This window comes from Plecotus auritus (assembly GCF_963455305.1).
Source record: "Plecotus auritus genome assembly, chromosome: 3".
Classification (NCBI taxonomy): Eukaryota; Metazoa; Chordata; class Mammalia; order Chiroptera; family Vespertilionidae; genus Plecotus; species Plecotus auritus.
In genome coordinates this window covers 219,762,083-219,789,752 of record NC_137772.1, presented here as the reverse complement: position 1 = coordinate 219,789,752, position 27,670 = coordinate 219,762,083, and the positions used below count along the sequence as shown (strand labels likewise).

The 27,670-nt window shown below is 57.5% G+C and overlaps 2 protein-coding genes across 5 annotated transcripts in view; both read left to right on the top strand.

The window, feature by feature from the left end:
• Window positions 1-898: 898 nt before the first annotated feature.
• On the top strand, window positions 899-14,948 carry IL2RB (interleukin 2 receptor subunit beta; the record flags this gene model as incomplete). The annotated part of the gene is made up of 9 exons (XM_080659282.1): window positions 899-986; window positions 1,400-1,514; window positions 2,090-2,168; window positions 5,077-5,182; window positions 6,551-6,699; window positions 7,776-7,971; window positions 8,514-8,610; window positions 9,968-10,052; window positions 14,193-14,948. 9 exons carry the CDS (start codon window positions 899-901, stop codon window positions 14,946-14,948), a joined length of 1,671 nt encoding a protein of 556 aa, XP_080515408.1.
• An 11,833-nt stretch (window positions 14,949-26,781) lies between these two features.
• Window positions 26,782-27,670, top strand: part of TMPRSS6 (transmembrane serine protease 6) — a 35,103-nt gene continuing 34,214 nt past the window's right edge. For 2 of the 4 annotated variants that reach the window (XM_080659498.1, XM_080659496.1), the window contains exon 1: window positions 26,782-26,990. The gene's annotated coding sequence lies outside the window, so the exon portion shown is untranslated. Of the gene's footprint in view, window positions 27,144-27,670 lie in introns of all 4 variants that reach the window. The other 2 variants (XM_080659497.1, XM_080659499.1) reach the window with 2 other exon arrangements.

Genomic DNA, 27,670 nt, shown 5'->3' with positions numbered 1-27,670 from the left:
ACCTCTGGGACCAGTGTCTGGGACAGGGGCTGGGCAGGGTGGAACGGCGTGAGAGAACGGGCCTGGGGGTGGGGTGCGGGGATTGGATCCCAGCTGCGCCTCTTCTGTGCACGTGACCTTGGGCGGGTTAATGACTAGGGGCCTTGGTTTCCTCATCTGTGTAAGGGGGGAATGCAAGCAGCCCCCCAAGCCCCAGCGGCTCGGAGATCAGATGAGCCCATGTACCAAGCCCCTGGCGAGCACACGCATAGCACACACGGGGTGTTGTTATGAGGTGACGGTGTGTGTTATTGGTCTTCTGAACCGGCTCGGTGGGTGGGAGATAGACTCAGAGCAGTTACAGGAGGGGCCCTGCCTGGGCTCCGGGCAGTCGGCCCTCACGCAGACCCACATCTGCTCTTACCAGCCGGTGGCCTTGGGTAACTTCACGTCTCTATGCCTCCATTTCCTCATCTGAAAATAGGGACAATGAGAGTATTTCTAATTAAAGATTCAAACAGAGCCTGGCACGTAGGAACGCCTCGACAAGTGGTGTCAGTGTGGTTAAGGGGGCAGCCGGGTGCGGGGCGGGGTGGGCTCTAACCCCGGCTGTGCTGGCCTCCCTGGTGGACATGAGCACACCGCTCCCTTTCCTGGGCCTCAGTTTCCCCATTTTGAACAAGGGGCTGGGCTTACTCAGAAGCCCTTTCAGCAATGACAACATGCGGGTCCCTAACTCGGAGGGATACGCAGGTGTGGGGCAGAGGCAACAGCAGGCACAAAGGCCGCGAGGCTGGACTAGGCGGCGTGGTGGCGAGCGGACCCGCACACCCTGAGTGGGCAGGGTGGGTGCTCACGGTGCTCCCTCCCCTCTTCCTCCCTCCAGGGCTCCCTTCCCCAGCGCCCACCTGTGGATGTGATGGCTGCTCCTGCTCTGTCCTGGTGCCTGTCCCTCCTCGCCTTGCTCCTGCCCCTGGCCATCCCTCGGGCATCCACAGCGGTGAATGGTGAGGATCCCGGCATCTGGACAGCGGTGCCCCCTTTTCGGAAGGAGGCCAAGGCCCTTCTGGATGGCGGGCCCTGCTTCTTGGCAGAAGGGCCGCCATAAAGGGCAGGAGGCAGGGAGAAGGAAGGCAGGAGCCATGGGACCACCTTCCCCTTCCCTCCTCTGCCCTGCCCCACATGCCTCTCTAAGCCACAGGAAGACTCTGGTATCTCATCCCGGTCCGCCTCAGCCTTGCAGCCCCTGGGGCTCAGTTTTGTCCTCTCTGAAGCGGGCCACAACCCCTTCTCTGCCCGCCAGGGTTGTTTAGCTTCTCATCTGGTAGCCTGAGGGCCCGACGCGGGGATGGCGGGTGGACCCTGAGGGCCAGGCAGTGGGCCCCCTGCAGCCAGCACTCACACCTCCTCTTGCTGGCAGACACGTCCACGCTCACCTGCTTTTACAACTCGAGGGCCAACATCTCCTGTGTCTGGAGCCGGGATGGGGGCCTGCAGGCCACATCCTGCCACATCCGCGCCCAGCCTAACAAACGGTGAGTGAGGTCGCTGGCCAACCCGCAGATGCCCAGGACGGCAGGATCTTACAATCACTAACGCTTACACTCCGGAATCCTAAGTGTCAGACTCCAAGACATCTGCGCCTTGAGAATCTTGGACGAATGGGCCCCACAGACGCTTGCTACCTCAGGAGTCTGGAAAATTCAGGAGTCTGATATTTAGACTCCTGGAACCTGGGTGGGAGTGGGTGTGAGGGGGCAGACTGGCGATGAGCTGGACAAGGTAGACTGGGGTCTACAGCAGCGGTTCTCAACCTGTGAGTCGCGACCCACAGGTTGAGAACCGCTAGCAGGGTCGCCTAAGACCATCGGAAAACACAGATATTTACATTACGATTCATAACAGTAGCAAATTACAGTTATGAAGTAGCAACGAAAATAATTTTATGGTTGGGGGTCACCACAACATGAGGAGCTGTATTAAAGGGTCGCGGCATTAGGAAGGTTGAGAACCACTGCCATAGAGCATCCAGCCTCGCTGCAAGGGGCCACCCCACGGGCCGGCTCCGGGGCCCCTCCTTTTCTTCTAAGCAGTTCTTTTGCCTTGAAAGGCCCTGGAACAAATCCTGTGAGCTGCTCCCAGCGGGCCCGGCATCCTGGTCCTGCAACCTGATCCTGGGACCCCCAGATGTGAGTATCTGTCGCTGAGAGGAGAGGACCAGGGGGAGGGTGGGTGCCAAGGGGTGTCCTTCCAGAGATGAGCTGGTGCCCAGCAAGCCCAGTGGCCAGCAAGCATTGGTGGAGCGGGATGCCCGGGGTTGGGCGGCGGAAGGAAGGAGGGCAGCGTCCAAAGGCCAGAACGCAGGCCGGACCGGGGGTGACGGAGCCCGGGTGCATGAGCTCACATTCTGCCTCTGCTCCCGCAGTCTTCCCCGTGCTGGTGGGTCCTCTGCACTCCCACACTCCTCATCAAGTGGGGGGAGCACCCCAGAAATAGTAATGCACACACCTGACTCTTCCTGAGGTCTTCCCACATGCAGAGGGGTGTGGGGTCTGGAGTGTGGGTTCCGGAGCTGGACAGTCTGGGCTCCGGCCCTGGCTCCATGTACACCAGCTGGTCATGGGTGGCTTCCATGCCCAGTTTCCCTTCCGTAAAGCGGGAATGATAATGGGAATGACAGGGCTGATCTGGGCATAAAGCACTTGGAACACCACTCAGAGTAGAGCACACTCTTGACACGACCGTCCGTGGATCCGGAGGGAGTGGCAGAGCTGGGGTTGCACCCAGGCCTGTCAGACCCCAGCCCGGACCTCTCGCCATGGCACTAGGCTGGCTCTGGAAGGACATGGGCTGTGCCCATGTGGGTGTGCATCAAATAATTGCCTGGCAAAGCCTCCTTGGTAGTGGCGGGCACCAGGGACGCCCAGACCACCTTTCCCAACCGCCGCCAAGGTATATGCACTCCCGGGGGCAGCAGAGGGTGGCGATGGGCTTGCAGTGTGGCCGATGAAGGCACAGCCCGGGACCCAGACTGCTGTGCCTATCTCCGCGAGCTCTGCGGTGGCCTGGCCTCAGGTCCTGGTCCCCCCAGCTGTGTGACTTTCCTGACTGTGTGGCCTCAGGCAAGTCCCTAGGCCTCTCTGTGCTTCCGTCTCTGCAGCTGCAGGACGAGGATAGTAATAGTGCCTGTCTCATAGATGATGAGAAAATCAAGTGAGACAACACACACAAATGCTTAGAAGAGTGCCTGCCACAGACTAAGTGCTCGGAATGCATTGTTGGCATCTACAACAACAACAATAATCTCTCCATAGAAAAGCCTAATATGCTAAGTGTCCGGCCAGTCGGTTGACCTTTCATTCGGTTGACCGCTCGACCAGTCACTATGGTGTGCAGTGATCACCAGGGGGCAGAGGTTCTGACCGGTAGGTTAGCTTGCTGCTGGGGTCTGCCGATTGGGGAGTGGGTGAGACAGGCTGGAGATACCCTGAAGCCCTCCTGCAGTCCCTCCACCGGCAGGCCAACCTCCCGCAGTCTCTCCGCTGCCCGGCTAGCCCCAATCGGCCCCGACTGCCCCGGTCAGGACTGGGTAAGACGGGCTGGACATGCCCTGGAGCCCTCCCGCAGTCCCTCCCCGGCCCCGATTGGCCCAATGGGGACTGGTGAGAAGGGCCAGACACACCCTGGAGCCAACCTCTCATGGTCCCTCCCCGACCTCTAAAATATTTCTTCTAATTAATTTCCTTTCAATGTGCATGAATTCATGCACCGGGCCTCTAGGAGTAATCCTATATAATTAAAGCCCAACGACCCAATGGCGGAATGACCAGAACAACCGATTGACCAGTCACTATGACGTGCACTGACCACCAGGGGGCAGACACTCAACGCAGGAGCTGCCCCCTGGTGGTCAGTGAGCTACCACAGTGGAAGCACCGCTCGGCTGACCGGGATGAGCAGCTGCTCTCGCAGCGGGAGCAGCCGCCCAGAGGGCGATCCTTGCAGGCCACACCCCCCACCATGAATGAGTCCTGTGCACCGGGCCTCTAGTATAATGATAATACTAATGTTATCTGGGACCATCTGGCCCCCATAGAAGCTGGAAGAAGGCTAGGGCAGGGTTGTTGGGCAAAGGGAGGAGTTCCCAGCTCTGGGAACTCTGATGATCAGGTTCAAGGTTTGCTCACAGTGGCCCTGCAGCAGGTCAGAAGGACTGTGCCTGGGTCCTGGGCATAAACACAGCCCCCCGGGTCCCAGAGCGCAGACCCTAAGGGTGCCTGCAGCAGGCTCCCTTCTGCAGGGCTGCAGGGCTGCCTCCGCACAGGGAGGGAGGAGGCCGCCGTACACTGCTCACTCGGCAGCCCTCAGTCAGGCATGGCGGGCCAGGGCTCAGTCTCTGTGCGACTGTGGACAGAGCCTGGGTTTGAATCTGGGTTCCCCGGCAGACCAGACCAGACGTGTGACATTGGGAAGTCCCTTAACCTACCTGAGCCTCGGTTTCTCACCTGCACGAGAGGGTGAACTGCTTGAGAATGGGCCAGAGTAGTGGCTAAAGCACCTGAGCAGCGCCTGCCCACACGTGCTTAATACCTGCCATTTCCTTCCAGAAAAGTCGGGGCCGGGGGTGAGAGGAGATGGGAGGGGAGGCTTTCACACTCAAAGCCCTGCACCTTCTTGGGGACCCATCCTGCTTGCCCACCTCTTGTGACCGGGAACTCCCTCTCTCCCAAGGCAGCTCACTTCGCTTTAGAGCAGGGGATGACAAACCACTGTGGCCCCTGGGCCAAAACCAGCCTGCTGTCTGTTTTTGTAAATAAAGTCTTATTGGCACATAGTCACGCCCATTCTCTTACATGTGTATGAGAGCTGATTAGTTATAACCGAGACCATATGACCTGCCAAGTCCAAAGTACTCACTTCTTGACCCTTTACAGAGAAAGTTTGCCGACCTCTACCTTAGTGTGGGCGTGGGGCAGGGCCCCACCTGCATTGCAGTCTTGGTCTCCCCTCCTGCCCGCCCCCATGCCCTCATCCCGATGGCCTCCCCCACCCTCCATGCAAGCTGCCCCAGCAACACCTCTGCCCCCTTGCCTGCAGTCCCAGAAACTGACCTCAGCAGACCTCGTCAGCATGAGGGTGATGTGCCTGGAGGGGGAGAGGTGGAGGAGGGTGATGACCCAGGACTTCAAGCCCTTTGACAACCGTGAGTGAGGGGTCCCTGGGGCATTGGGGGTGGGCACCTCTTTCCCTGTCTTCTCTCTGGGATCTCACTGTTCCAGTCTCTCTCTAGTAACTTCCACACCCACATCTCACAAGTTCACTGCCCACTGCCCCGGGATGAAGTCCCAGCTCCTCACCCTGGCATCCAAGGCCACTTGGGAATCCGCCTGGCTTCCCCGCCAGCATTCTCCTCTGTGGCCTGTATCCCTGCCACACCAAAGGCCAGCTCTCCAAACTCACATTGCCCATCCATGCCTCTGAGCCCTTGCACATGCTGGTCACATGGTCTGGAAGGCTCTTCCCACCTGGAAAATTCCCACTCACCCTTCAAGGCTCAGTGAGGAGTCACCTCCTCCGGGAGGCCTTCCCAGACTCGCCCAGCCCTTTGTACTTCCCCTTTCAGCGTGTTTATATCCTGAGTCGCCACTGCCTGACTATGGGTCTGTCTCCCCCACTCGGTTGTGAGCTCCCTGAGGGCAGAGCTATCCCATCCCCGTCTGCAGTCTGAGTACTCGGCACAGGTCCAATCCGGGTGACGCCCCGGGAAGTGTTTGTTGAGTGACTGAGTGCCTGGCCCCACCCCCAGCCCTTCCTGCCTCCCTCCAGACCTTGCAGGCCGTCTCTAGGGAAGAGGTAGCAGAGGGGGAGATCCAGGCAGCGTTCTAAATGCAGGCCTGCCGTGACTGAGTGATCTGACTGGCAGGTCCTTTAACATGTTTGGCTCAGTTCCCTCATCTGTAAAATGGGGCAATCAGTTACCTGCTGTACATGGTTATTGTAAGGAGTCTATAAGCCAAGACTCAAACTGCTTAGCACAGGCTCAATAAACAGTCACTCATTGTTGATTGTGGAGTTCTACAAAGTCTCAGAATTATAGAATTTAGATCAATTTAACTTCAGAATCATAAAATCTTACAATCATAGCCGATTAACGGGGTAATTAAATTACATGAATGAGATGACCCATTTAAACCGCTTAGATCATTTCTGAGTTCAGAGAAAGGCTGCCCTGAGTCATCCATTCAGAAGACAATTAAGCGCCTACTACGTGCCAGGTAAAGTTTCAGGCACCAAGGACACATGAGAGAACAAGCCCCTGCCCTCAGCAGGCTCACAGTCTGGTAAGGGAGACAGAAAATGAAGAACCTAAAATAGGGATTTCATATGTCAGGTGGTATTAGTGCTCGGAAGACAATGAAGCAGGTGAGGGGGGTAGACAGGCGGGTGGCACCCCAGGAGGGAGGAACAGCAGGTGCAGAGGTGGAGGTGGGAGTAGGTGTCGGCTTTACCCTCTCAGCGTCATGATCCAGCATCCCCCAAGCCTGCTGTCCCCTCTTTCCTCCCCCTCCAGTCCGCCTGATGGCCCCTGACTCCCTCCAAGTCACCCAGGAGGGGAGCCACAGATGCAACATAACCTGGAATGTCCCCCAGTCCTCCCACTACATTGAAAGACACCTGGAGTTTGAGGTCCGGACAAGGTCCCTGGACCACAGTTGGGAGGTGAGTACAGGGCCCAGCCCGGCCTGCCCTGATTCCTGTGCTGCTCACCCTGTCCGTCCTCCATCTCCGCAAAGGCATGACAGCCCCAGGCAGCCCTGCCGCTCCTCTGTACTGCCTGCTCCCGCCTCTTCCTCCCTCCCTCCCGGTGACCCCCGACAACCCAGGGGCTCCAGCGGGTGGCAGATTCCGGGCTGGCATTAGGGAGGATTTATACAGCCAAGAGACAGGCACCTGCCCTCTGTGAGATTTCAGAGGTCCTGGGACGCCACCTCTTCACTCTTCAAATCCAGCGTGGGCCCGGTCCACAGGGGTCTGTGCTCATTCATCCACTCACTCCTTTATTCACTCACTCAGTCACTCAGCAAACATTTCCTGAATGCCTACTATGTGTTGGATGCTGGGGAGAGAGTGGGGGCCAGACTGGCAAGCTTCCCGCTCTCAGGAAACTCACATGTATGTGTGGTGGGCGGGGGGAGTAGGAAGGCAGGCAGTCAGCAAACATGGAAACAGAAGACTGGAATATTGATAAAAGTTATCAAGAAAATGACATGCGATAAGAGGAACATGACACTTCTAAGAGGAACTGGGACCAGGAGAGGCTGCTCTGAGATCTGAGGTCCAGAAGGAGCTGACCCTGCAGAGATCTGGGGAGGGTTTTCCAAACAGGAAGCAGCCGCTACAAAGGCAAACACTGCCTGGGAGTGGGGGGACCGGGAAAAATCACAAAGAGGATGCAGAGGTGGGAGAGGTCTGTGAACATGGTGGTGGCGGGAGCTCGGGCCTGGGGCAGGGAGGAGAGGGGAGGAGGGGAAGAGTCGGTGGAGCCAGTGGATTGGCAAATGGCTTTGGATGGAGGGGATGAGGGGTTTAGGGTGACCCCGGGGTTTGGGCCACAGCAGCAACTGGGTAGTCAGGAAGTCTTTGGGGAGGACGGGGTGGGGGTGGAGGAGGGAGGGTGACGGAGGGGAGAAAGGAAGGCTTTCTCTGCTTTGCTCTGCCTCCTGGTCAGCCCTGCCGCGGGAGGGGAGGTGGGCAGTGGGGGCCCCTTTGCGCTGACAGTCCTGTCTCTGCCCCAGGAGGCCTCCCTGCTGACCCTCAGGCAGAACCAGCAATGGATCTTCCTGGAGACACTCGCTCCAGACACCCCGTATGAGCTTCAGGTGCGGGTCAGGGCCCAGCGAGGCAGCCTCCTGACCTGGAGCCCCTGGAGCCAGCCCCTGGCCTTTAGGACGAGGCCCGAAGACCAGCCCCTGGCCGGGAGGAGGCCTGACGGTAAGATGGAGTTGGACAGGAAGGGGGGTGGGTCTTGGGACAGCTGGTGAGGGAGGCCTGGGGCTGAGGCTACAGGGCTCACCTGTCGTCATTAGCTCTCTTGATGTGACCCTGCAGTCTGAGCCGCGGGGGCATAACTGTGCCCATTTTACAGATGGGAACAGGGACTCAGGGCGGGCCCGGGAGTTGCTCATAGCCTTGTGAGTTAGTGGGGAGGCCAGAGAGGCTCTTTTCACTTTCTCCATGCTGAAACCTCAGACTCCTGGTGCCTTCCAGGGTTGGGGGTGGGCTGCTTTCACCCCTCAGCCTCCGTTTCCTCATCTGTAAAGTGGGTACCGTGATACCGAGGCAGGGCTCAGTAATGAAGGCCCACGTTGCCCCATGTGGGCCTGGCTGGGCCAGCCGGGATGCTGTGAAGGCCTCGGGGGCAGAGAATGGCCCGCCCCTCGGCACAAGTTGGGGGTGGGGAGATGCGGGAGTGATCTGGATGAGGCGGGTACTTCTCTAACCCCTCTCCCTGCTTCCCCTCCCACCCCGAGCAGCCCCTTCATTGGGCCACATCCTCGTGGGCCTCTGCGGTGCCTTGGGCTTCATCTTCGTAGTCTATCTGCTGGCCAACTGCCAGTACCTCGGGCCGTGGTAAGAGCGCTGGCTTCCCCGTCTGTCCTGCATGCTCCTGTGTGACACCAGCCCCCCCCCCCGCACCCCCCCCCGCCCCCTTGCTAGGTCACATTCTGGGCTGAGCGCCTGCTCGGATGCCCCTGTGCTCCCTCTGCCTTGCCAGGAGTCTGCACTGCTGAACACCAGCCTTTCCCTGTGGTCCATCCCCACAGACAGAACCAGCCTGATGGGAATTGGGGGGCAGGGAGAGTCCTGGGTGGGGGGAGGGACTGCCCAGAGCAATACTCTCAGGAGTCGCACATGTGTGTGTGCACGCCAGCTGTTGTGTGTGTAGGTCCTCATGGCTCTGTATAGGTCTGGGCATTCATTCATTTATTCCTTCATTTACTGAGCCCAGCTCAGAGCCGAGCTGAGTGCTGGGACACAAGGGCTAGCCACATGCATGTGGCCCCATCTTCTTGGAAGGAAGGCGGGTACCTGTTAGTCACACACACATATATGTAATGAGACACTGTGGTTAGGACGGGAAGGAAGGTTCTGGAAGCAGATTACAGGCAAGGAACGTCAGCTGGGAGGGGAAACTTCCCCGAGGAAGCGATGACTCCCTTGAAATCTGAAGGAAGAGCTAAGGGCTGGGGGTGGGCAACGGGGAGAGGAGAGAAAACAGCATGTGCAAAGGCCCTGGGGGTGGGGGAGGAGGCAGGAACATTTCGGAAACAGAGTGCAGAGAGGTGGTTGCCACTGGAGACCAGGAGGGGGTGGGGGAGAGGGCTGGGCATGTGGGCAGCGGCCAGGCTCTCTGGGGCCTCGAGGCTGTGGCATCCACTTCAACACAGAGGCCTGTGGACACCAGAGCACTCAGATTGGAATTCGGCCCTCTCACCCCTCCCCACACCAGGTGGCCCTGGGCAAGGCACCACCCGGCCACCATCCCTGACAGCCCTGATGAGGGGCCCACGATCTGGCCTGGCTCCCTCCTCCTGGCCCACCCGCTCCGGCCCCCTGTGTCCTTGAGGCGCTGGCTCTGTTTCCCGCCCTCCACCTCCTCTCCCGGGCACGCTGCTCTTGGCCTCCCCAGGGTGCAGGGTCATGTTGCGCACCTGGCTTGTATTTGTCTCGTTAGAATCTCAGCTCCTGGAGAGCAGGGACCTTCTCTGTCAGCCAGTGGTGTCCCAGCACCCAGCACCCAGCACCCAGCACCCAGCACAACGTCCCTTACAGGACATGCGATCGACATTGACTGAATGAATGATCGCATGTAGAGTGGCTCGGGGCTCTGCCCTCAAAGCTGTGGGCTGATGGCAGGACACGTGGCCCCTTCCCTCTCACCTTCCTCCTCCCCCCGCACCCCTCCCCCACCTTCTCTCCTGTTCAGGTTCAAGAAGGTTCTGAAGTGTCACATCCCAGACCCCTCAGAGTTCTTTCCCCAGCTGAGCTCAGAGCACGGAGGAGATTTCCAGGTAGGAGTTCGGAGGTAGCGGGCAGAAGCGGGCAGCTGACCTGTGCCAGCCAACGCGTGGGCAGTGGTGCCGAAGGGTGGGGAGGTGGTTCTCAAGCTGAATGGCACCTCCTGTTGGAGCCAGACTGCCTGGTCCTAATCCTGGCTCCACCACTTCCTGGCTGTGTGACCCTGGGCAAGTGATAGAACATCTCTGTGCCTCAGTTTCCTCATCTGTAAAGTGGGGAGGAATATAGTGTTGATATGTGTCCGGCCCTGAGAGCATTGCCGGGCCCACGGCTAAAATTACTGTCACCAGCCTGTTGACGGAGCAGTTCTTGGCAAGCAGAGCATGGGTTGGAATTCAGCCCCACCCCCGCCACACCCCCAAACCAGGTGCCCTTGGGCAGGGCAAACCTGAACCCCCGTCCACGGCAGCCCTGACCAGGAGGCCCACCACCTGCATCTGTCCTAACGCCCTCCTGGTTCGCTCTGCTCTGTGAGTACAAGTGCTCCCCACACCACGGAGCGCACCCCTGCTCTGTGCAGGTAACGCGCCCTCTGCCCCTGCAGAGGATCCCTGGTGGGCTCCCTGACTTCTCACAGATGCTCACCCGTCCTGCATCACCTCAGCCACAGAACACAGCTTCATCTGGGAAGTGCTGGCCCACAGAGGAACTCTGAACTCCATTCAAAGTTGTGGTCTCCCCCCTCCCCCTCCCCCACCGCCCCCCACCGCCCCCCACCGCCCCCAGTCCACACCCACTTCAGGAAGGAAGCTTCAGCGGGAAGGGGGATGGGGTGGGCTGCCTCTACCACCCTACCCACCCCTACCGCAGGCACCCTAGATTTGGGGGGAGGGGCTGAGGTGGGGGTGGAGAGAGGTCAGGAGGGGCTGGAGAGCCATCTGGACCAGCTATCATGAGCTGGCGTGGGAGTGCTCTCTCAGGCTGGCCCGGGCCCTTCTGGAATTCTTTGGAAACTCCCTGGGACCTACAGTTCTCTCAATGCGGGAGAATGTAGCAACTGAAAATTCCTCCTTTGGTCCTAAAGGTAGTGAGCTCCCCATCAGCAAAGGTATGCAAGTGAGCCTTGCCTATGTAGGGATTCCTACATTGGGCCTGCTTGGAGGCTGGACTCAGTGCACGCTCAGTCCTCCTCCAGCCTGAAGTCTTCCTGATTCAATGGCCCAGTAGTCGGCAAACTGCGGCTCGCGAGCCACATGCAGCTCTTTGGCCCCCGGAATGTGGCTCTTCCACAAAATACCACGGCCTGGGCGAGTCTATTTTGAAGAAGTGGCGTTAGAAGAAGTTTAAGTTTAAAAAATTTGGCTCTCAAAAGAAATTTCAATCGTTGTACTGGTGATATTTGGCTCTGTTGACTAATGAGTTTGCCGACCACTGCGTAAGGCATTACCCTTACCCAGAAGTTTTGACTTCAGGTTAAAGGCATTAGTACATTATTAAAATGTTTTTTAAGTGTTTTTCCCTAAGGCAGTGGTTGGCAAACTCATTAGTCAACAGAGCGGCAAACCATGGCTCGCGAGCCGCAGTTTGCCGACCCCTGGCCTAGGCATTTTGAGGTAAAGTGGGGTCCTTCCTAGAGAGCTGCAAACCACTGCATGCTCCCATGAGGTCACCCCCAGTTACAGCACCTGCCCCAGGCCTAGTGTGTGGAGGAGTCCCTGGGGACGCACAAGGTGGCTGGGGGTCAGGTGGCCAAGAGGGACCCCGCCCTCTGTATGTGAGTGGGGGCTCTGCCCCTCTTTCTCTCTATCGCAGGACCCCCAGCTGCAAGGCCACAGGCCCATTGCCCTGTCCAGGGACAGGATCTGGGTGTGCATGCGAGTGTGTGCGTGGGCATGAAGGAGGATGAGTTTCTCCTGTGTCCCCCTAATGCGCTTCAGGGCACGTGGATGGAGGCCCCAGCCCAGGAAGTGGCTGACCACACACCTCTGAGGGCCCAGGGAGCCTGGCACGCCAGCACTGGCCACGGGCCTGGCCTCTCCCAGCTGCATGCTCAGCGCTGTGCCTCTGCACCCCGCCGACCTGCCCTTTCCCACTCTCTCTCCTGGTTGGCTACCCGTCCTTGCCATCTCTCTCCTACATTTTCCTCCACAACACAAACTCTGGCTTGGGGGAGGGGTAGATTTTGTAGAGTGGTATGTGCGTGTGTGTGTACATGTGCATGTGTGTGTGTGAAGTGTATGTGTATGAAGTGTGTGTGTATGAAGTGTGTGTGTGAAGTGTGTGTGTGTGTATATGAAGTGTATGTGTGTGTATGAAGTGTGTGTATATGAAGTGTATGTGTGTGTATGAAGTGTGTGTATATGAAGTGTGTGTGTGAAGTGTGTGTGTGTATGAAGTGTGTGTGTGTATATGAAGTGTGTGTGTGTGAAGTGTGTGTGTGTGAAGTGTATGTGTGTGTATGAAGTGTGTGTGTGTATGAAGTGTGTGTGTGTATGAAGTGTGTGTATGAAGTGTATGTGTGTGTGTATGAAGTGTGTGTGTGTATGAAGTGTGTGTGTATGTATGAAGTGTATGTGTGTGTATGAAGTGTGTGTGTATGAAGTGTGTGTGTATGTATGAAGTGTGTGTGTGTATGGTGTGTATGTATGTATGAAGTGTATGTGTGTGTGTGTATGAAGTGTGTGTGTATGTATGAAGTGTGTGTGTATGGTGTGTGTGTATGTATGAAGTGTATGTGTGTGTGTGTATGAAGTGTGTGTGTATGTATGAAGTGTGTGTGTGTGTATGAAGTGTGTGTGTGTGTGTATCTGTATAACAGCCCACTTAGCTCCAGAAACTTGCTCTGGGGAGGGAGAAGCAGGACATTTCTCTACTGGTCCATTAATTCATCTGAAATACATAGCTTGGGCCCCGGGCTCCGTGCTGGGGGCACAGGAGTGCAGGGAGGAGCCCATCAGGCCTGGGCTCTGGGGACCACGGTCCAGCTGCTGGGGATCCCAGGACAGAGAGCTGTGGGGTTCTCAAATGCACCCAAGGCCCCCCCCCACACTACCCTGAGGGACACCCCCCACCACCCTGAGGGACCCCCCCACCACTCTGAGGGACCCCCTCACACCACCCTGAGGGGCCCCCCACACCACCCTGAGGGACCCCCCCTCTGTGTAGCGTGGATTGTACCCTGTGCCCACTGTTTCCACCTTCATTTTCCCTTTTTTTAAAAATATTTTTATTGATTTCAGAGAGGAAGCGAGAGGGAGAGAGAGACAGAAACATCAATGATGAGAGAGAATCATGGACTAGCTGCCTCCTGCACACGCCACACTGGGGATCAAGCCCGCAACCCGGGCATGTGCCCTGACCGGGAATTGAACCGTGACCTCCTGGTTCACAGGTCCACACTCAACCACTGAGCCATCCTGGCCAGGCCCCGCCTTCATTTTCTTACTTGTCAGCTCCCTGCAGGTCCCCAGTGAGGAAGCAGGGAAGACGCAGCAAACGGCTGTGTAATTGAGGCTCTGAGAGGTGCAGGGACCTGCCCAGGTCACACAGCTAGCGAGAGCCGGGGCTGGACCAGGTCTCCCTGCTCCTGGCCAGGGCTCTGGACGCTGCAGCACCTGAGAAGTGCTCTGATGGGCACGCTCCTCTCTGTGGAGGTGGGGCGGGTGGGAGGCACAGGGCACTGGGAGGGGGAAGCGAATTGGGGGACTATTAGCTCCCCACCAGAGATAGTCCCCTGGCGACGTGCGTGGGGAGCCTGCGTCCCAGCTCTGCCACCAGCTGGCTGTGTGATCAGAACCAGGGCGAGTCTGTATCGTGAACAGGGTGCGCTCTCGGGCCCTTCTGCCTCAGCATTGGCTGGTGGATTCACACGCGCGCTAGTCCCCACCCAACACTGATGTTCCACCCCTCGCTGTGTCCCCCGCCCCTAGAGTAGTGCTAGGCTTGTAGTAGGTGCTCAGTAAGCGGTCACTCGTTGAGCCAACACTGCCCTGGGCACCTGCAGGAAGCCGGGAAGGCCTGACTGGAGCTGGGGAGCAAGCACCTCCTCGGGCTGACCCAGAGGGTTCCCCAAGCCAGTGGGCAGGCAGGTGGGGTGGCGGGGGGCAGCCAAGGAGGGCTTCCCCGAGGGGCAGCCTTGGCTGGCTTGTTGGAGGAGACATCCCACTCACCCCCTCTGGTCTGTCTCCTGGCAGAAGTGGCTCTCCTCGCCCTTCCCCTCGTCCTCCTTCAGCCCCAGCGGCCCGGCCCCCGAGATCTCCCCGCTGGAGGTGCTGGACAGGGACGCCAAGGCCACACAGCTGCTCCTGCTGCGGCAGGACAAGGGGCCCTTGCCCTCTCTTGAGACCAGCGGCCACTCACTGACCAGCTGCTTCACCAACCAAGGCTACTTCTTCTTCCACCTCCCGGACGCGCTGGAGATCGAGGCCTGCCAGGTGTACTTCACCTATGACCCCTACGCCGAGGAGCTGGATGAGGACGGGTCCGGAGCACCCGAGGGGTCTCTCCTCCCACCCCTGCCACTTCCGCCAGGGGAGGATGACGCCTACTGCACCTTCCCCCCCAGGGATGACCTGCTGCTCTTCTCTCCCAGTCTCCTCAGTGGCCCAAGCCCCCCAAACACTGCCCTGGGGGGCACTGGGGCTGGTGAAGAGAGGGAAGGAACCGCTCTGGAGGAGGGAGTCCCCAGAGACTGGGCCCCCCAGCGCCTGGGGCCTCCCACCCCAGGAGCCACTGGCCTGGTGGGTTGCCAGTCACCCCAGGAGAATGCACTGGGAGAAGCGAGAGAGGAGGGCCCTGGCCCTGGCCCTGGGGAGGGGGCTGGCTTCCCCTGTGCCAGCCCTCCTGGGCAATGCCAGGTCAGGGCCCCCACCTCCTGTCTGACCCTGAACACTGATGCCTACCTGTCCCTCCAAGAGCTCCAGGATCAGGACCCGGCGTACTTGGTGTAGACAGACGCCCGGGGTGCAGGGCAGGTGGCTCTCCACTGTTGCGCCAGGCCCACCGGGGACTCTCTGTCTTAGAGGCTTGCCCACTGCTGAGCTCCTCCGTGTCCAGCTGCCCCTTGGACATCTTCGCTCAGATGGCCCCCACCAGGCCCTGCACACTCAGCCATTTGGTTCTGAACCTCAGCTGCTGCTCCCTGATCCTACTCACTGTCCAAGCCAGGAACTGCAGGGGACACTTTGACTCCCCCATCAGTCACGGGGTACCCTGGACTTGGCCTCTGAAGCATCACTCCTCCCCAGCCTGCAGCTGCTCCTCAAGGCGAGTGCTCATGTCTCCGGGGGTCTGCAGGGCCTCCTTTCTGGGCTTCCTGCTCAGCCCCCCCGCCCCTCACCCTCCTCCACGGGGCAGCCAGAGCGCTCCTTCCAACACAAACCAGGCCATGCGGTCCCTGCGGCCCCTCTGTCCTCCGCCCATTTCCTGGCCTGGCCCTGGCCCCTCCAGCATCACATTGGTCGTTCCCTTCTGGAACCCTCTCCACGGCCCTCCTGAGCCCTGGAGCTCCCTCAGGCCCCCACACCTTTGCACCTGCCGTTCTCTGTGACTGGGGGGTGCCCTCTCCTTTCTCACCGAGGTGACAAACTCCCCTTACCCTTCAAGTGTGGGTTCAGCTTCCCCTGGAGGGTAACACCGCCTCCCTTAACGTGCCGGAACCTTGAGATTCGGTGCTAGAGTTCTCAGGGTCCAGGACGACTGGATAAAGAGGCCCTGTCATTTCCCTTTGGGATCTCTTATGACCTCAAAAAGCTGGGCTACTGCATCTTTAAGGCTGTGGCCCAAGTATGGACAGAAATCCCCCAGTGACGTGGACACTGGCTGGGTCCTTCCACAGAGCCATAAGGCATGCTGCTGGAAAGAGACCCTTCCTGGTGCCAGTAGCCCACTCCTGGGTCCCGCCTCCTCTGCCCTCCACTGCAGGGGTCTCTTCTGCAGCACACGGGCTGGCACGTCTCCAAAAGGGCAGCTCCATTCACTGCACTTGGCACCCCATCGTGTTCCCCGGAAGAATTAATGAACTGTCGGGTACCACCTGGCCTGGGCTTCCCGCACCCAGTTTCCTTCTCGCAGGGGGTGCCATCTACCTCACAGCAGCACCCTGGGCACCTTGACCCTTCTGAGGTCATGACTCAGAGAGGCGAAGCCCCCCGCCCACTGGTTCCAGCATGCCCACTCCAGGACTGCTCATCCCCTCACATGGCAGTCCTCCCCCTCCTGCCTCCTTCTCAGGGCTCCCCACCACCCCTTCACTTCTTTTCCCTCTGTCCCTGGCACCAATTACACCTGTGATGTCTGTCACAACTGTCTTCCTTGACTTGGAGTCTTACAAAGGCTTGGACCTTGCTCTTGACAAGAGCAGGGCAAGCGCAGTGCCTGCATTTATAGGTCCTGCTCCAAGCTGATTTGGCACTTGACACAGGCCCAGCCATTGGCTGACTGGCAACCTATGATGTGCTTTAGAACAGAAGGTCTGTCCAATCATAGAGGCCGGCCCTGCGCTGGCCAATCAGATTTCTCTCGGTCATGGGCATTTGAACTCAGGGAGGGAGGGAGGCTCCTGGAACAGCACGCTGGGAGAAAGCACTGGAAAAGGCTGGAGAGGAGGTGAGCCCCAACTCCTGACACAAAGACGCCTGCTGCTGAGGGGGCTCCTGGCCCTCACTCGGGATTCCTGTGTCCTGTATGTCCAAAATAAACGCCCTTTCCCGCAGTCGCCCGAGTCTTGAATTCTTACCATGGAAAAGCTCAATTCCCCTGGTTCTCACTTCCCACCTCCTGGTAGGACACCCTCTGTGCTGGGTGTCAGAGCCCCGCTCCGCGCCTAGACCTTTGCAGCGTCCGGGGGCAAACTAGGGAACCGCTCTGCAAGTCCGTTTCCATTTTGCAGCGTTCTGGGGAGGTGACATTTCTCAAGCCTTGGTCATTTGTGTTATATGTATATCTTTAATGGTCCGTGTGCATCATTTTTGTTTACTTAATATTTTTCTTTAAGTCAAGTCACAGTTTGGGTTAAATACTTTTATTGAAAGGAAAATCTTTATATTGCTTCTGGAAATGGAAAACTGATATTCACTATAAATAAAAAGTAACTGTAAAAATTTAATACAATAAAAAATGTTTTAATTCATTGCCAGCTGGAAATCTGCTCAGTTGGCAAGGTTGAGGATTTGATCCCCAGTCAGGGCACATACAAGAAGCAGCCAGTGAATGCATAAATAAATGGAACAAACAAATTGACCTCTCTCTTGCTTTCTCTCTCTCTTATGTCAATAAATAAAAAGTTAAAACAATAAAGGGGAGATTACTAAGTGTGGGTAAGCTGTTGGAGACCCCAGCACCACCAAACAGCCTTCCTTCTTGAGGAAAAAGCAAAAGGATTGTTGAGGAGATGCCTTTTTCACTAACAGGAGTCAGACTTAGCTTATCCTGCAGGGGTCCAGGCATCACCTCACATGGTCTCATGACTTTTACGAATCTTGGCTGTGCCAACCGCCAGCTGCACTTCCTAACCTCCCTGAGCCTCAGTTTCCTCATCTGAAGCCTTGGAGCATGACACCTGCCTCACAGGGTCCTTTCCAGGTGATGAGAGATGATGCTGGGGAAGTTTTATTTATTTTTAGTGCCCTTGACTGAAAAGTTGGGCCAGATCATGGGTGTAATGTCTGGCATCCATAAAACTGCACCCATGGCAGACATGGCTAATCGATTGCACCCATGCACGGCAGACCTTGCTAATAGATCCTCGTCCTCCGGAGCCTCAGTGCCCCTTTAGCTTCTGTAAGCAGGTCCTGATTGGTCACAGCGGGCACCTGGTGACATCTCTGACCAGGTAGGTAATCCCTCAGGTTCCTTCCACAACAGAAGCTCTTGTTTTTCCAGACTCGGATTTCCCAGGCAGGAGGACAGGCTGAGATGACGGCAGCCGGAAAGCTGAGTGGGTCCTATGAGCAGGTGGGCACAGGGAACCCAGCTGTCCCTGCCATTTCCAACGAGAGATCCGAGCGGAGAGAGGGGCCACCTTACAGCAGGTGGAGATGGTCTGATGGTCCAGAGTGGATTAGAGTGTGGCCTCGGAGCTGGAACAAGGACGGAGCAACTGGCAGGGGTGGGCAGAGTAAAGGAGAGACAGGCCTGTCCGGGTCAGATTGCAGGGCAGAGAAGCGGCACCAGCTGGGGACCAGGCAGCCGAAGGCCCGGGATCTGGGATCCGTCAGGTGCAGAGCGGAAAGCGGGAGGCAGCAAGGGCAGATTGAGGGATAAGAGAAAAGGGAGGAGAGGTGGGAGGGCCTTTCAGCCTCTCGGGTCTCCTATTTCTCGGGCTGTATTTGGTCCCTCAACTCCCCAACCCCCCACCCCCGCCACCTCCACCACACCTCCCAGCTCCCACTCCAAGCAACTTCCAGGGCCCACAGTTACCAAGAAAACTGTGGAAACAGACCGTGACTAGGAGGACAAACTTCCCACCGTCCTCTAACTATTGACATTCCAGATAACTCCAACGACAGTCAAGAAGCACTTTAGAAAGGCATGAGAAACTAATATTTATGTTTCAGACACAGTGCCAGGCGCTTCCCAAGCACATCTCTCATCACCTGGAAAGGACGCTGTGAGGCCGGTGCCATGTTCCACAGCTTGCAGGCTGGGAAACGGAGGCTCGGGGAGGTTAAGAAGTGCAGCTGGTGCAGGCCAGATGCAAACTCGGGTACACGGGGCTCCAGAACTCTTGGTCCTTTGCATCTACAAGGCTGCACGGAAACAGTTACATTCGTGAAAAAAAGCAAAGCAAAACAAAACGTAACAAGCAAAATTCCATTCTAATCTTACTGGCAACCAGTTAAATAAAACAGCTCACATTCCACACATGCCATGATTGTGACTGTGCTGAAACCATCCTCACCTGTGACCTGGCAGCATCCCCGCTCTTCGGATCCCTGCTCGGCCTCCGCCTCAGTCACCTGTCCCTCTAACCCTCCACCTCTGAGCCCGGCCAGCATGGTCTTGCTCTGGCTTGCGTCCGGCCATGCCACCCCTGCTTAAGCCCCTATTGACGCCCCGATATCTTCAGGACAAGGGTTGAGCTCCTCAATGTCTTAGTCCAGCGGTCGGCAAACTCATTAGTCAGCAGAGCCAAATATCAACAGTACAACGGTTGAAATTTCTTTTGAGAGCCACATTTTTTAAACTTTAACTTCTTCTAACACCACTTCTTCAAAATAGACTCGCCCAGGCCGTGGTATTTTGTGGAAGAGCCACACTCAAGGGGCCAAAGAGCCGCATGTGGCTCGCGAGCCACCGTTTGCCGACCACGGTCTTCGTCCATGACTTGATGGGTTGCATCTGCTCTCATGCCTCAGTCTCCCCATCTGTGAATGGGGTAGTCATTGGGAAGATTTCTCTTGTTGTTTTCTTTCTTCCTTTCTCTCTCTCTCTCTTTACTTCTTTCTCTCTCTCCTTCTTTCTTTCTTTCTTTCTTTCTTTCTTTCTCTCTCTCTCTCTCTCTTTCTTTCTTTCTTTCTTTCTTTCTTTCTTTCTTTCTTTCTTTCTTTCTTTCTTTCTCTCTTAAATTGGATGGTTTCTAAGTGCCCTCTTAGCCCTGCTATTCTGTGGTTTCAGGTGCCACATGGAATGTGGCTTGTGGCCGGGACTACATGTATTTCACTTCAAGAGTGGAAGGCGAGGGGTGAGGGCCAGGGCCACAATTGACTCATTTACTTTGGCATCTGTTGGTCCTTGGATTTGAAGTAATCTTCAGACCAAACAATCTACTCCCACACTCCTACACATCCCTCGGGGCCCCACTCCAGCATCTCCACTTCTGGGCGGCCCTCTGATTCATCCCAAGTAGGGCTGATTACTGCCACCTCCTGTCACTGTCTGAATTCTCTCTCTTAAAACCGTCTGTTGTGCTGCGGGCCAGACCCGGTGCTAGATCCTGGGGCTATAGGAGCGATAATAACAGTCATAGCAGAAGGTCCATCAGACCCAGGAGCAGCAGCCTTTATTCAGAAAGACCAGGCGTGAGGAGACTCTGGAGGAGCCCTCTGACTTGGAGAAGGAGGTGGAATGGGATCGGGGCTTTAGTCAGAGGGCCGGCCAGAGTGCAGCTCGTTTTGGAAATAGTTGGTTGCGGATGGTCCTTGGAAGAGGGGGGAATTGTACTTGCAGATGAGCACTCAGTGAGCATCAGGCTCTGGTCCAAGCATTGTTTCTATTCACTTACAATGATGTCCGAGAGGAGGAGAGAGAAACCATTCTTACTCCCTTATACACATGAGAATGCTAAGGCACAGAGTGGTTGATGGCTCATGCAAGGCAACACAGCTAGAACACAGTAGCGCAAGGATTTGAACCCAGGCAGTCTTCAGCACTCACACAGCAAGTTCATAAAACCTCTCGGCGCCCTAGCAAGACAAGAATGACCGAGATTCTGAGTCCCGCATCCCCGATGAAGACAGGCGGCCCGAGGGGATGGCGCCGTGTCCCAGGCCACATAGTGAGTCTAGGGGCCAGAGGGGAGGACTGGAACCCTGAGCTCTCACCCTACATCCTACTATCTAATGGCCACTGTCACTGGGGACGAGAGGCAGGTTGTTGATTACACTTGAGCTCAGCACCAGTAGCCACAGTCTGGCCCTGAAACAGCCTGGGACATCCCCTTGCTGGCTTGCTCAGAGACATTTTCCATCACCACAGGTATGACACACACACACGCTCCCATCACAGCACCGGGGAGGGGGCGGTGCTCAGGGCTGTGGGAAAGCAGGGCAGGAAGTGCTGAGTGGGGGGAGAGACGGGGGGGTACCCAGTGTGCAATTCCAGGAAGCCAGGATGCCGAGGGGAGGGGGAGCTGGCGGGACCTGGTCTTCCATTCCTCTGTGGAGGTGGCCTCACGGAGTCTGACTACTTCCCTGTCTGCAGAGTCCCCAGCTCCGTGGGGGAGGGACTGACCATGGAGGACGCAGCCAGGAAAACTGAGGCACAGCCTGCCTCTTGGAGGAAAATTGACCTGAGCCTTTATGGGGATGCCCGGCTTGGGAAGGCTCTGGAGAAGGCGCCTCGCCTTGGGAGGAGCGTGGGACGCTGTATGGGACTCTGTAGCCAGAGGGCCCTGCACAGCTCAGCGGGTTTGGGATATAGCTGCTTGAGGATGGCTCCTACATTCACTCAACATGCATTTACCGCGGGACTGTTCGGTGCGGGTTACGGTGCTGGGTGCTAGGGAGCCAATGGTGGGCAGAACGGAGGCCCCCGTGGTCTCCGTGGGGCGGCTGGTGTGCTGGCTCTGGACCTGGGTTCCATCCTGGTTCTGCTGACCCCCAGCTGTGACCTTGGGCGAGCGCCCAAACTTCCCTTTGCCTCAGTTTTCTCAGCTGTAAGCGGGGAAGCACCAGGATGGTGGTGAGGATTAAAGGTGCGAGTGTCTGTAAAGTACTGGAAAGAGGTGCGATGGCAGGGACAGGGCTGTGGCCAGGGGAAGCCCAGGGCTGGGGTGTGGAGGCGGCTGGCTGGCTGGCTGGCTGCCTCTGGGACGTGCTCCGCTGTCATGGTGACGCTGTTCGGGCGGGGCTGACCTAGAACCATGGCAGGTGGGGGTTCTATTGCCCTTCCCCCACCCCCTTCCCTTTCCACCCTCTTGCTCCTCACTGTCTGCCTTCCCCAAGCGCCTGGGTAAGTCTCAGGGTTTATAGTTTAAGGCGTGACTCTCCCTAGGGTATCTGGACACCCAGAGGGATGGCTCTCTGATGAGGGGATTCCAGGAGGTGTGACTTGTGGACCCGGGGTGACCTGCCCTTTGGAAGAACAGCCCAAGGCATTGTCAATAGCCAGCCTGCTCCTGTCCCTCCCGCCCCACCTGTAAGGGGATGAATTGTGTCCCCCCAAAGACATGGTCAAGTCCTAACTCCACCCCCCCCCCCACACACACACCTAGGAATGTGGCCTTATATGGAAATAGGGGTCTTCGTGGATGTAAATAAGAGGAGGTCATAATCCCATAGGACCCATGACCAGTGTCTTTGTAAGAAGAGGAGAGGCACAGGGAGAGACACACAGGGCGACGCCATGTGACAGCTGAGATGGATTGAAGTTAAGCCGCCGCAACCCATGGAACGCCCCGGATTGCCAGCAACAGCGAACCACAGCTGGGAGGGGCAGGAGGGCCCTTCGCTGGCCCTTCGGAGAGAGCACCGTTCACGCCATTACAGGCGGGCCAGAGGGGCGGGAGCAGCTGGCTACTGGCAATGCCGGGTCCTGCTCACACCTTGACCTTGGACTTCCAGCCTCCGGAGCTGGGGGACAGTACAGTTCTGTGCGTTAAGCCACCCTGCGGGTGGCACTTTGTAAGGACCGTCCCAGGAAACCAATGCGCTGCCTCGGCCCGTGAGGAGCTCAGTCCTCCCAGACCCCACCTGCCTGGACGATGCTGGGGTGCGAGGACCGGGGGTTAGGACTTGCACGGAGCCGCCCCTCCGCCTCCCCACAGCTCCTGCTCCTGCCAGCCCTGTGCTTCCCCTGAGGGCTTCAGAGGGAGGCTGGGCCGGCAGGGAACCTTCTCTGGGGGGGACTGGAGTCTCGACCCCTCACCCCCAACCATGGCCTCCTTGAGCTGAGGCTTGGCTGACCCACAGGACAAGCTGGCTAGGAGGGCAGCTCTCCCATGGTCTCCCACCCTGATCTCCCCGAATAGTGCCATCACTCCCTCCACTGGATTGAACAGGGTCCCCCAAAACTGGAACCTGTGACTCTGACCGTATTTGGACATAGGTTCTTTGAGATGTAAGCAAGTTAAGGCGCGGTCCTATGGGAGAGGGTGGGACCTAAATCCAATAGGATTGGTGTCCTTAAAAGAAGAGGGAAATTGGGCCCAGACACACAGACACACGGGGACGACGGAGGCAGAGGTCGCAGTGAGGTTCCTATGAGCCAGGGTCCCGGCAGCAACCAGAGCTAGGCGGAGGCGAGGCGGGACCCTTCCTAGAGCCGAGAATGGACCCGCCGGCAGTGGGTTTTGGCCTCGAGAACGGAGAGAGGATCCACTGTCTGAAGCCGCCCCATCGGTGCTCATTCGTTACCGCAGCCCAGAAAATGGATACACCTCCCAGCAAAGAGAACAGAATGCAGGCCCTTCCACCTGCAATGGGCGGTGGGACCTGGGGCAGGCCCACCTCCCCTCTCAGAACCTCGGTCTCCTCTGCGGCTGAGGGGGGACCTGTAACTCCAAGCCTGGGCTTGAGGCATCACTGAGAAGAGTCCAGCGAGGGCCCAGAGCTCAGGGCTGTCCTGTGTTACCACCGAAGGAGTTGACAGTGACAGTTATTTGTTCACTCAACCAGTGTTTGCTTGTCCGTGTGCAGGTACTGTTCTAGGCTGGGATCCAGCAGGGACAAGACAGAGGGACTTTGTCTTCACGGGCTCACAGTCTAGGGCTGGGGAGGGACAGACAATGGGGGAAACTGCTTAGACCTGGCACTGCCTGAAGGTGATGAAAACTCGGCTGTCCTGGCGCGTTAGCCTCTAGTGGACAGCTGTGAGTACCTACTGTGTGCAGGGGCCTAAGAGGAAGTGGAACACACATGGTTCAGCCTCTGGTGGACAGCTGTGAGCACCTACTGTGTGCAGGGGCCTAAGAGGAAGTGGAACACACATGGTTCAGCCTCTGGTGGACAGCTGTGAGCACCTACTGTGTGCAGGGCCTTGACATGGCATTTATTGAGGGTTTATTCAGCATTATGTTAGTTTGCTGGGGCTGCATAAAAAGTACCACAAACAGAGTGGCTTCAACAACAGAAGTGTATTGTCTCACAGTCTAGAGAAGTCCAAGGTCAAGGTGCCAGTAGGAACGGTTCTTTCTGAGGGCTGTGAGGGAGAGTCTATTCCCTGCCTCTTTCCTACTTCCTGGTGGTTTGCTGGCCGTCTTTGGTGGTCCTTGGCTGGTAGAAACATCACCCTGATCACATGGCCTTCTCCCTGGGTGTATATCCGTCTCCACAGTTTCCTTTTTTATAAGGACACCAGTCACTGGGTTAAGGGCCAATCCTACTCCAGTTGCGGCAACCCCGTTTCCAAATAAGGTCACATCCAAAGGGACCGGGGATTAGGACTTCCACATATGAATTTGGGGGACACAGTTCAACACATCACAAGCATTTTTGTGTGCCTCCAGGGAGGCAGGCGGTCCCCATCCTGATGGGAGGCACGGGGCTGAGGTCCCGCCCCCCTCTGAGTGTCAGCTTGTCTCCAGAATGTCTTGGGAAGGGGACTGCTGGATGGCCAACTGCTTTCTTTCCAAACCAAGGACTTTGGACAACGTCCCGCTCTGCTGGCGGAGTCAGTCGAGTCTCCCTCTTGTCCCTGTCCCCAGGGCCCAGCGCAGGCCCGACGCCTTGCAGGCACTTGACAGGTTTGTGTAGTTAAGAAATGAGGGGTTGTGCGTTCAGATTTCTCCAGGGCCTTGCGCTGGGGCTAACCATGGCATTGATGAGAGGGTTGTTGTGGGCAGTGAGTGAAATAACTCACGGGGCGCTGGACGCGGCACCTGGCCCATAGTCCGTGGTCCTCCCAGCGTCAGCCAGGACTGGGAGGACCGTCATCATAAGGCTGCTGTGAGTCTGAGGGTCACCGCTGCCGCCCCACCCCGACTCCCCCAGACCTGAAAGAAAGAAAGAAGGGCAGCTGACCTTTCGCAAGGCCTCCGTATACGGGGCAGAGCACCTGTAATGAATGTCAGCCAGTTCCATCTTTCTGCCTTCAACAACCCAACACCCCCATCCCCAGATGACGAGATGGCCGCCTGGGGAGGTCTTGCCAGGTCACCAACAGGTGGAGGGGCTGGGATTCCGACCACCTCCTCTCCCTCTCCAACCGCTGGCTGGATCCTGTCACCTGTGTGGTGGGCACGCTGCGGCTGGCCTCCAAGCCTCCCTGCCTAAGCCTCCAGGGCCTTTTCTGGAGACCGGGGGGCCCAGCGTTCGTGTGACAGGCAGGTTCCCAGAGGACAGTGTGGTCCTCCTGTGTCTGTGTGGGAATATGTCCCTCTGCTGCGGCGATAAGGGCACCCGGACACACAGAAGCCCTCTCTCAGTGGCAGGCGCCCCCTGCCCATGGCTCTCTGACCCCTTGGGAGGTGGCCCCTTGCGCATGCTTTCCAGTGCAGCCCCTCCCCCACGCCGTGGCCGGTGGATCGATGGCTGGGTAGGCAACAAGTACAGAGGACGCTGATTGTGCAAGGTCTGCTTTTCAGACCATCCAGCTCTCCAGAGCTTATGCCCAGACGCCTCTGTGCACGACTCTCACCCCTGACGGACACACCCCGGGACACGTGTGGACCCCGCATGCCCCTGACATTTGCACACAGCAGGCTCCTTACAGAGCACACGCAGGAGCATGCACATGGGTTGGGACTCGTGTGAGGCCCCACACAGTAGGTGTTGCACAGGCAGCCTTCCTTACCCTCACCTGAAACTCCTTGCACATGCCGACTAGGCAGACACAATGGGCACATGCACACCTCCCCCCCGCCCTCCCCCCAACACACACACACTGGGACCCATGTGTCACGGCACACGGGGTCTCAGGCGTGCAACTTCCTCTTTGGGACAACACCGATCAGCCTGTCCACACCCAGAAAACCCTGGTGCCCATCCTGTGCTTGGAGCACGTGGGGTCAGACCCACCGTCTTCCACAGCTTTGCTCACTGGCCCTGCAATTCACGCTTGTGAATTTCAATGTTCTACTTGTTGCCACACTTGGGATTTCCACGTTCTAGTAGTCACACTAAAGAATAGGAAGCCAAGCAGGTGAAGTTTAATAATATACACTGAGTGGCCAGATTAGTATGATCTCTGAACACATAATAATCTGGCCTCTCAGTGTGTGTGTGTGTGTGTGTGTGTGTGTGTGTGTGTGTGTGTGTGTATATATATATATATATATATATATATATATATATATATATGACCTGGTGCATGAATTCGTGCATGGGTGGGGTCCGGGTCTGGCCAGCCTGGCCAGAGGGAGGGGACATGGGCGGTTGGCTGGCCTGCCTGCTGGTCGAACTCCTGGTCGAGGGGACAATTTGCATATTAGCCTTTTATCATATAGGGTATACACCGAGTGGCCAGCTTATTATGCATTCAGAGATCATAATAATCTGGCCACTCAGTGTATTTTATTTAATCCAACATTGTCAATATGTGACCATTTCAACATGTAACCAATGTAAAAAGCTCCTTTCTGAGGTATTTTACATTCTGCGTTCGAACCACCTCTTGGAGCCTGGTGTGCGTCTCCGTCTCAGGTCAGCCTGGCCCATCCCAGGTGCTCGAGAGCCGCATGGGGCCAGTGGCCACCCAAACGGGCAGCAGAGCTCTATAGGACGAGGTAGAAATTCAAACCATTTCTCACTGAGCAGAAAATGGCACCAAACCCCACCCTGCACTCCACTCTCTTCTCTCCTGTCCCGGGAGCACGTGGGCCCCGCCTCCTTTTCTCTCTCTCGGGCCACTGGCTTTTCTGGTCTCACCTGTCCAGGTATGGAGACCCGTGGGAGCCCCCGAGTGCACCACACAGGCCCCTCGGCATAGCCCCCGGTCCTTGCCACCCCCTCATGCTCTAGGGGACCAGGGACTGTAACCAGGCAGGAATGTCACCAGGCAACAAGCCTCGGGAGACAGCTCAGGTCTCCTGCACCTGCCCGCCAGCCTCCAGGGTGCCCATGGGCGGGGCGGGGCGGGCCGGGGCGGGCACTGCCTGTCTCCTGCCTCTGGACTGTTTACCTGAGCACAGTCACAGTGCTGTCCTGAACCTAGCGGTAGGCCCATGGCGCCTGGGGCCACAGGCCACAGAGGACAAGGGCCAGACACCCCGGCCATGGCTCTGGGCCATTGATCCAGTGCTAGCTGGCCAGGTGGGGGTGGGGAGGCCTTGGCCTGGACAAACAGAGGCTGTGAGGTCTGCGTGCAGGCCCGGCACCCACTTGCCAATCCCAAAGGTAAGCGGGGGCCTCCAGGATAGGGGACCAGATCTATGCGTGACCCAGGGACAGTGTCCACTCTGAGAGCTGGGCCTGGCTTCCTGGAATTTGAGCCGTCTGCCCTGCTCTGAGGCCAGGTCTGCAAGGCCTCCTCGGCCAGGGAGTGACCAGGTGAGCAGACGGCGAGGGGTTCATGAGCTGGGGCTGGGGCAGGACCAGGCGGAGCGAGGCCAGGCGTGTGGACAGCACGGGGCAGTGGAGGAGCTGCCGGTTCCAGGTGCTGGGAGGCCTGGGTTTAGGCGGAGCTGCTGGATTCCGGGACAGGGACAAGGCAGGGGAGAGGCCTGATTTGCCAGCTGAGCACCCCATCTTTACTCTGCAGGACTGGACATGCTGCCTTCTCCATACCCAGGTACCCCACCTGGCTGTACGGTGTGCAAGACAGGCCGAGTCCCACACCATTAAACAGGGACCTTAGTGCCCAGGCTCAGCATTGAATGGAGCTGGCTGTGTGTGTGTGAGTGTGTGTGCGTGTACAAGTGTTTATGAACTGGACGTGTGCATCTGTGAATCTGTGTCACAGTAAGGAGTGTGTGTGTGTGCGCCTCTGTGTGTTTCCATCTGTGTACATCTGTGTGTAAGTCGTTTGTGTGTGTGGAAGGGACGTTCACCCACACCCCCACATTTGGGGACACGCG